We start from the raw sequence: 9,593 nt of genomic DNA, 5'->3' as shown, positions 1-9,593 counted from the left end.
TAAACAAAAATTGCAAATAAAATATTGATACTTCTAACTTTACCGAAAGGTTACATTATACTTCAACACAAGTGGTTTCTAACAAATACAAACTTGTCAACACATTTACACCACTTCAAGGTCGGAATGTGACCAGATAATCTGGGTAAGCCTGTGTATCATTGAACACAACGTACATGACAGGATTGTTAATATCGTTCACGACCGAGTCATACAGCTCAGTGCCAGTGCTTCCTGTCTTGGACGGTGCAACTCTCATCCCAGGTTTCCCCAAAGTATACACGCCAGTCAAGACTCGAACCAGGTACAAGTATTTCTGCCCTTTTGCGTCCGGTCTTGAGTATGCATCTTGGGCAGAATATTTGGCATTAACAGCGAAATACACTCCTTGCCCGTAGTAGGTGGCTGAAATTGGAAGCGGTTATCTGTAGACACATTGGAATATGAAGAGCCAGTAGCCATTCCTTAAATGCTACGAACAGGTGTCATTATGTACTTTTCACAAGTAAAATATGTGTAACGTGAATCTTACACATTTACTGTTCTTAAAAAATCGCTCTTCTTTTGTGATAATTTCCAATGAGGAATTCAAATACATATATAAAAATATGCAATCTCAAACTTCCGGCCTCACAGCCTTCCACAGACCCGGTCTTTCTCACCGTCACTAGACCATTTTATTTTCCATTCCACCCAGGCCTTTCAGTGATGCACAAGCCCTAAATGAAGCAAGTCTCCCATCTCACTGGGGCTCCATTTCAATTTACATGGAGTTATTTGTTTCTATCAAAATCATATATTTTCAGATACTAAGTGTTAGTCTGGGCCTTCACCATGTACACCCGTTTGGCACCACATTGAATACTATATATGCTTGTTCAACCATTGCTGTGACTGATAAAGGAGGGGAATTGTAGTGAGACAATTCATAAACTTCATACCAAACTGCAAATTTCTATTGCACACATGTTACAAAGCTGCAAGGGAAGTTGTTTGGACAGAATGTGGTCGCTTCCAGCTGTTCATAAATGCCCACTGTAGAGCTCTGTCTTGTTGGATACGGTTAACCAGACAACCATTAACAGATACTCCAGACAATGTTATCATTTACACATAAGATTAGATGATGCAGGGGACGAAAACCGTGTTTTTCCTGACGAATACCATTATTTAAAAATAGTTTTGGACATGTCTGGCTTGCACAAGATGTAGGTGACAGAAAGGTATTTCTTAATTTTTTTAAACAAAGATGTAAAGATATTTATCAACATGAGTAATTCATGAGTCAAATTATTTTAATATTCTTCCGAAATCCAAAGTTCAATTGCATCATTATCTTATGTAATGAAAAACAATCTCCGTCCGTTAACAAAATGTAGCTGCAATGTACGTAATGTTCACATTAGAGCAGCTAGATTTTCCAAAAACACGGCAATTGAATATGCACCCTGTCCATACTCTAAACTGCCTAATGAGGAGTGAATACGTATGGTTTGACGCCGCTTTTAGCAATCTTCCAGTAATATCACCACGGGGGACCCCTAATTAAGATGAATATCACGTACTGTCAATATGTCCAGAATATGCAAGTCCAAGAAATGATTACATGCAGCCGTATTTACGGACCATCTCGGTAAAATTTATATGATATACTTCAAATCGAAAGTGTGAATATGTTACTTAAGTTATCCGTGTTATTGTACGTGTACGTGTTATTTTATTTCACATGAGGGCTAAGAAGCCTGTTAGGAAGTGCATTTCTGTAGACCCGTCCTATATTCTACGAAACTATAATGTCAAGATTGCGCAGCAAGTATTAACTATATCATAGCATACAAGATGTATCATTGGCCTTTTGGTCATATATGCCTGTCTGTCTAAAGCAATACATACCATTTTTCCCACAATAGCTTCTGTTGAACCCATGTGCATTGATGCTGCCTATAGCATCTGTGCTGGTACCGTGCCACAGCAATTCCTCGTTCTTGGTACCCTGGGGGTTCTGCTTTTCCAGTTGCTTCCTTTTTGCCGCATATTGCTGATATAGAGATCTGTTCTGAATGCGAGTCACCTATGACAAATACGCAATGTATGATGGTACTTTTCAGTAACAGGGAAGGTGTTAGTCAACGTCGTAGGTTACAAACCACTGCAAAGGTTGTAAGGGTACACTTCAAGTCACGTCCTGGCAGACTATAATGTGCAAGTTGAAATGCGTTGAGTTGCTAAGGGAGCGACCATTTGATATTATTAAAATTATTCTAGCTCATGGCTTTGATTAAAAAATCTGGTTTTACCACTGCAGCTGAAAAATATCTAGTCTCCATACAAAATTCCAATTAGTTTTATGATAAGGTCATCATAGGTAAGGAATTTATTTTAATGGGAGGACGCTACATACAGCACATTTGTAATACATAACGGAGATGGTGTTCTATCCGACATTCAGATGACGATCAAGAGGAATCTACTATTTCTGTTACAAATGTAAAAAGTTCTTTCCATTTATCATTGGCGTTGTGTTATAAATACTGAGGTTAATGATGCACTGTTCCGGAAATAGAATCACCTCCGCGTGTGAACCATACATTAGATAGTATTGAGTGTGTTAGGTTTAAAAACATCCATATATCTTTATGCCATTGTATCGTAAACATTGTCAGATCATGTTCGTGTTACATCGTATCGTCACAATGTCATCAGATCTTAGTCAATATTGACTAACGAACTTTAACAGCTTTTCAAGAACCTACTTAAAAGGGAAATCTCCTCAGCTGATGCGTTTATTTGTATTTTGAGAGGCAGAGGCAAGGAAAAACTATAATGGTATTTCAAGTTCATCGACTGTGCGTTTTATAGAGATTGTGGTATCGTACCTGAAGAACCTTGGCATTGCTGTTCTTGATAGTTGACATGAACCTTTGTTCAACCGTCTTAAACTCTTCACCGCCAGCTGCGACTGGAAAACACTCAATATTAACATCATCCGCCATTTTCTGCCAGCCCGGAGGTAGGTCAAATATTGATTGTTTGGCCTCTGAAAAACAACACGTAGGATATAAATACATTTCATTAAGTATGACACCTACACGAATGTCACAATGTATATATTCTCTTCACGTAAGGATAGTGTGTAGTTAAGAAGTGTGGTTCGTATGTTTTTGCTTAAACAGACTACTCCTTGACCTCATCGTTGAGAAAAATATGAATGGCTGTATCTGCTAATACTGTATGCCGAATTAGGGTTGACAGTTTGTTGTCCACCGTGTTCTAATCACAAATAAATAAATAATCTCTGTTGTCCTATTCATCGTGGCATTGAAATTGAATATATTTGTCTTCAAACACGTCGCCTTAGTTGTCAGATGGCGTTTTACCAGTGTCTATATATACTATCGGAAACGTATAACTGTGCTTCACATAAAGTGGTGTAAACGTTATGTTATTGAAAATAACAACATAATATTTGATCACTCTTCTGATCAATGTTTTATCACAACGAATTCGTTGACATAACCGATACATGGTAACAGGAGACAGAGCCACACGCCCTCACAGAGTGGTTGTGTTCATGTAACACCTCAATTAACAATGCCACAATCGGATGTGACTACAATATGCGTTGATACAGAGCGGTGCTGCATTGAAGACACGAGAGACATTGAAGCCCTGGCATTGCATAAGCGTTTGTTACGGTTAAACAAAAATGTTTTCATGGGCACGATAGTTCTACAATTATTGTGTGCTGTTCACATGACAAATATCACGTGTGTAATTATACTCCCAACGATCACGCAAAGATCCTAATCGTGCGCGTGTAAATTGTGAATTCGACCTTATAGTCGAGGAGATGTCTTAAATAATATGTATTAAAAAGTGCATTATATAACTCTATATTAAATTTTTTTTTAATGAAAGTTATATGAAGCACAGTTAATTATTCCGTTAGTATATTTAGATACACCTTGGATCACTTTCTGTTATACGTAGATAATACTATTTTCTCACCCTGCAAAAGGTCTCGTCGCATGACATTGTATGTTTTCTTTGCTGCTGTTCCCTCCAAGGACGAAAAGTCGATTTCGATCTTGGTCTTCATAAAAGTTACCTTGCACGACTTCTTATTGTCTGTAAATGCCTTTTCGATTGCTGCATTTTCCTTCTTACCAAAGTCCTTCTTATCGGAAGGACTGTCTTTCTCGAAATAGGCCCACTGTATTGTTCGAGAGAGTAGGGTCGCCTTTTCTGTTTCGCTCTCCTCCTTCTCAATGTCACGTAGGTATTGAATAACCTTTCCTGTGGCAAGCCCAACCTCACCTCTCAGTCCTGTCAGTTCTATAGCGCCTTTGTTTCTGTCGACTCTTAGTTCCACACGAAAGCGTTTGTGCAAGGAGTCAATCTGGAAGTATATTTTTCTGTGTCAGTAACAATAAGGGATTCGAAAGTATATTTATTATGCTGCAAATAACAATTCCAAAGCATCTGAATATTTATCTATTTTATTTTTCAAATGAAATTAAAATCCACAACAAATTATTAAAGGGGGAAACAAAAGTGGATTGAAGACGCTAGTAAATAATAACAAATATTTGAGAGGTCTTTTTGTAGAAATACATTTGCAAACAAAAACGATAAAACCTTTTCAATAATAATAATTAATATGTAGCAGAGTCCGTCGTACGATTCCGACTGTTTCATAAGCACGTCGTGCTTGTCGTGAGAGGCTCCTAACGGGATCGGCAGGACAGGCTCGCTGACTTGGTTGATGCATGTCATCGTATCCCAATTGCTTTGAACGATGCTCATGATGTCAATCACTGGCTTGTCTGGTCCAGACTCGATTATTTGCAGATCGCCGTCATATAGCTGGAATATTGCTGAGTGCGGCGTTAAACAACAAATCATAAGCATGAGAGGGGTAGAGGAATAGCCTTGTGGTTAAAGCATTCGCTCTTCACGCCTAAAGCGTTCGATTCCAAACATGGGTACAATGTGTGAAGCCCGATTCTGGTGTCCCTCGCCGTGATATTGCTGGAATATTGTTAAAAGCGGCGTACAACACTCCTCACTTACTCACTAGTACTCACTCATAAGGATTTGTTTATGAATCACTACCAAATAGTGTTTGCGAAAAAGTGAGAGTATCCGGATCCTGCCCTCAACAATTGCAAATGCAGATCAATTGTTCATTTGAAAAATAAATCACACGGGAATATGAGGTACAACATCATTTTGCTCATTGACGGACCAAATGTCTACCATAAAACTTAATTAAAGCTTCTTTAAGAACGTTGTTGTTGTAACGCTGATCAAACAGATTTTGTGCAAGATTCGTATGACGCTCTTTGAAATGTTCGTATAAAGAGCATCCTTGATTGTACCTCAAACGTTGTGAAATGTAGACACCAAGGCCTGGAACTTGCTGGACAGAAAGGGACGGATGAGGCGGGCTCACCGGTCTTTTATATTTCTAGTTCAGGTGGGAAATCAGTTGAAGGAAATTGGGTATTTTAATATTGTTTAACGATATCAGATAATCGATATTCCGGAAGCTTTAAGGTAAATGGCTTGGCCAAATGCTCGTGTTGCCAATCCAATGCGTGGTTTTGGCATATTTCTTCAGTTATTTGTGGCATTATTTGAGATGTCACTTATGGCAAGCTCTTTGATTAAGCATTGCATGCGTAGTGATTCTTATATTTAATGGCAGAGTTATTTGAGTCAATGTCAATGTTTCCTAGTTTTATTTTCTTCATTTTTCTCATTCTACCAAAGACAACATCACATACTTACTTAAGCCATCCAGAAAGACATTCAACAGGTTCATCTTCTCTTTTGGCCATTATTTTATCAAATGTTTTGACAGGATCCATAAATGATTTTTAAGTTGTGATCCTTACTGGTATAAGGCTGTTCACAGGATTTAGGACCATATTTGACTAGTAACTGTTGAAGGCTGGTATTGTCTTCTTGCAAAACCTCTAATGGCAATATACATGTTCCAAACTCAAAAATGGGCATTGTTACTGTAAAGTGAATATCGTAACCTGATGGTTTGTTAGTTTTGTTATCACTTCGTCCTGTGATGTCTCTGTAATCCATTCCTCCTTGCATAGTGCTTCCAGGTTCTTTATACCATTGTCTATGTTGTCTGATTGGCCAGAGAAGAAGAAGAGATCAACCCTCCCTGTCGTGGTGGTGCCTGACGAAATGTACGAAGAACAAGATGGAACATGCCAATCCTTGGGGAGCGTAAAGGCAGTTATCGTATACATAGATAAAACGAAAAACACTTTCCATCCCGCCCATGAATGCAATGAGGTCATTCCATCACGGTTAACAATTATAAGTACATTAGTTTAGCAAATACTCAAACACAAAAGTAACTGTGATCAATTAAATTTATGGATAATTGAAAATAATGATAATAATGACGACATGGCCTATATTCCAACTACTAATTGTCAAGGCAAACTAGGGTAGCTTGATGACATTTTTGTGTCTAATGGGTCCAAAGAAAAAATATTCTATCTCCCTCTCTTGCACATCTCTTATAGGAAATTAAAGTAGAATACATTTCACCATATTTTGTGTGAAACAAAACTAATATCTCGGCAAAATTTGGATGTGAAAGTTTGAACTTATTATTTAAGATAATTTTCCTATGGTGTATCTCTTTGCAATCGTTAACAGCACAAATACAACACATGCACCTTATTGGTAAATACTCACCTCTTGTAATGATAGATTGTGCCTGTTGTATTCCTCCTGTGTCTGCCGAGAGTTTAACCATTGCAGCAAATGGTTTTAACATTGCTTCCTGGAATACAACTACTCGAACATCGCTGATGTTAACAGCCTGAGGTCCGAACTCAGCAAATGCTTGTGACATAAGCTTGGCAATATCCTCAGGCTCTATATTACCGATACCTGTACAGAAAATGTTGCTTGATACAATAGAAGCTGACATATAGATGCAAAGTACAACTATGAGAGGAACATTCTGACTGCTGCACATACATCTCTTCAGCTTCTTTTTATTATTATTAATATTATTATTGTTGTTGTTGTAGTTGTTCTTATCATTATTGACCACTGCTGTTTCTTTCATATTCCGAAATACGACCACTACATCTGTTATATTTTCCAATATCCTTCATTTGTTGATTGAGAACTACAACGAAACTTATATTCTGATCCAAATATGGATGAAACATTACCAATAATAAGTAATTTATGAACACACTCACAACGACTGCTACCAGTTCTAGCCACGTTACCTGTTCCCAGCAAAGGGAATGCTACTGACTGTGCATCACGCAGTTTTTCTGCCTCTTCCAGACAGCTAAGGACTACTTTTTTCCAGTCATTGCCGAAATGGTGCCCGGCCACATGGAGGACGTATTTACACTTCAGACCTTTGGATGTCGTGCTGATAACGCCATGTTGTCTCATGTCATCAACTATAACAGCCAATGTAAATTCAAGCATTCTGGTCATGCTACCGATAAAGCAGTTAAGACAAAGAAACAAGTTGTGCCAATCCAGACTTGAACATGTACTTGCGGCCTGACAATACTGGGTGTAACTATGCATTGGGATCGGATTCCCTTGAAACCTGGATACTCACGTGCCAGGGCCAATGATTGCTTTGGGGATGTTTCCCATGGAAACTGAACTCAACTTCTCTCACTCATAAAAACCCTTTTTAAAAGATACTCACAATGACGTGAGCTTCGTTTTCTACTTGTGTAACACCGACCACGAGCGATTACATAATTCACATGACATTCGGAATGCTAGATTATATTAATATTAATGTTACCACATAAAAGATCTGAAGTCTTCCTGAAATGTTATTTTATCTACAATGTACAACTCCAGGGTATAGCAAGTGTCTTACACAACTGCACAGAGAATCGATATGAATCTCACCTTTCTTTGCACACTGCGACTCTATATCTTTGCCACATGCTTTCCTGATAGCACTTGAGACAGCACCTTAAGGAAATATACAATACTCAGCACACGTAAGGCACTCCTCTTTCAGTTTATCATGTAATACTACTTTGCTAATATCAAGACACGTCTGCCTTTACATTTCATTAAGTATCTATTGAGACAACTTCAGGCATATCATGTAAATACAGGTGTTATCGTTGATAGTGTTGATAAAAACAAAATGTATATCTTTATATGGTTTATTGTAAGGAGCATATGTAAGTCCCTGGTGAATTTGTGCTAGTAAAACGTACCTATACTTTCCAATTCCTTTAATGATCTTAATGTGGAAGTAAAATATTCACTATTTCCCTGACATTCTTTAATTCTTTAATACGTTCTTTACCTTACGGTACAGTACATCTCTATATTACTCATTTATTCTACTAATGGTCTTTAAATGGAAGTAAGTTGAATGATCTTCACATGATACCATCAGGCTACTCTATAGTTCTGCTATCTTCTGCTATAGATTCAATTTATTGCACTGCAAAGGTCTGGTATGCTATCAATTGGCTCCTCTCTTTTCCTCCTTTTTTCTGCTAATAGTCTCACCTTTCTTTAGGTCCAGTTCCATGTTGGTGCTGTTCACGATACAGTCTGTGTCTTCTTTTGTTATGTCCCCTTGTTTCATTTGCACTGTAATATTTCCAAACTGTATGCTACCAGAGCCGACGGAGGCGCTCCAGGGACCTTCTGAAACAATCCCACGAACGCCTGGAACTAAAACAAAGATGATGAGAGACCGAGCAAGATTAAGTTAACACTGCTTTGAACACTATTCAGTTGTAGCAAGACGTGTCAGTTTGATGTGGGGAACACAGGTCTTTACGACCTTAAAACCAACGACACACTGACAAATTAAGCGATATATGATCAGAAGGAAACTGGGACCGGGGGTTGATGCCTTGCAAAAGACAGCGAAAGTGCGACACCTTAGACCGCTGGGCCACCCATTATATAAATATGATTGTATACGCATTTACACGTAACTGGACGTTTAATAGAATCACACATATTAATGGCAGCAGGTACCCCTACAGGCCAACATCTCATGGAGGTATTATTCACTCTACACTAGATTTGATCAGGGAGAATCCGATTGGCCACCCGTCCGTTAGACTTGGTTGTATACACATATGCACGTAACTGGATCAAGAGCAGAAAATCCTCATGAATCATGACCAACCACTAACATAGAGATATTATGTGCGCTATACTCGTATTTATGACATTACCAAGAAGGTCAAGATCATCACATCATATTTCTCGTCACACTGGATTAACTTGGAAGTGATTTTGCCAACTTTCTTTGAACATATACTAGTAGTTGCTAAAGAAACCGAATGTACCTTTAATTTAAGCTATTCAATATTTTGACGTTGATTGGAAGCCGCTTATGATCAGTTTGCCTGGAAAATTGAACTTAAAACAATCAGTATCTCACCATCTCATCAAGACGTTACCTCCAAGAAAACAAGAAACTAGAGATGTTTATCAACGATAAGAACAGGAACATAAGGTGCCACATTTTCTAATTGAAACTGGAGCAACCAGTAAACATTGCAATCATTTCAGTATTGATTGTCTAG

The 9,593-nt window shown here is 38.2% G+C and overlaps 1 protein-coding gene across 1 annotated transcript in view; it reads right to left on the bottom strand.

The window, feature by feature from the left end:
- LOC139452100 (protein mono-ADP-ribosyltransferase PARP14-like) overlaps window positions 1-9,593 on the bottom strand; it is a 28,280-nt gene continuing 18,687 nt past the window's right edge. The window contains exons 21-29 of the mRNA XM_071233418.1: window positions 8,557-8,697; window positions 7,936-8,001; window positions 7,281-7,463; window positions 6,733-6,930; window positions 6,048-6,202; window positions 4,009-4,399; window positions 2,877-3,037; window positions 1,894-2,071; window positions 1-405 (exon numbers count right to left, since the gene is read on the bottom strand). Coding sequence (XP_071089519.1) covers window positions 116-405; window positions 1,894-2,071; window positions 2,877-3,037; window positions 4,009-4,399; window positions 6,048-6,202; window positions 6,733-6,930; window positions 7,281-7,463; window positions 7,936-8,001; window positions 8,557-8,697 — 1,763 coding nt within the window. The 3' untranslated portion in view covers window positions 1-115. The remainder of the gene's footprint in view (window positions 406-1,893; window positions 2,072-2,876; window positions 3,038-4,008; window positions 4,400-6,047; window positions 6,203-6,732; window positions 6,931-7,280; window positions 7,464-7,935; window positions 8,002-8,556; window positions 8,698-9,593) is intronic.

The sequence above is a fragment of the Haliotis cracherodii genome, unplaced genomic scaffold (assembly GCF_022045235.1).
Source record: "Haliotis cracherodii isolate W230 unplaced genomic scaffold, xgHalCrac1.p SCAF_9, whole genome shotgun sequence".
NCBI classification, from domain to species: Eukaryota; Metazoa; Mollusca; class Gastropoda; order Lepetellida; family Haliotidae; genus Haliotis; species Haliotis cracherodii.
The sequence above is the reverse complement of the archived record's forward strand: the minus strand, read 5'-3'. Positions and strand labels throughout refer to the sequence as shown.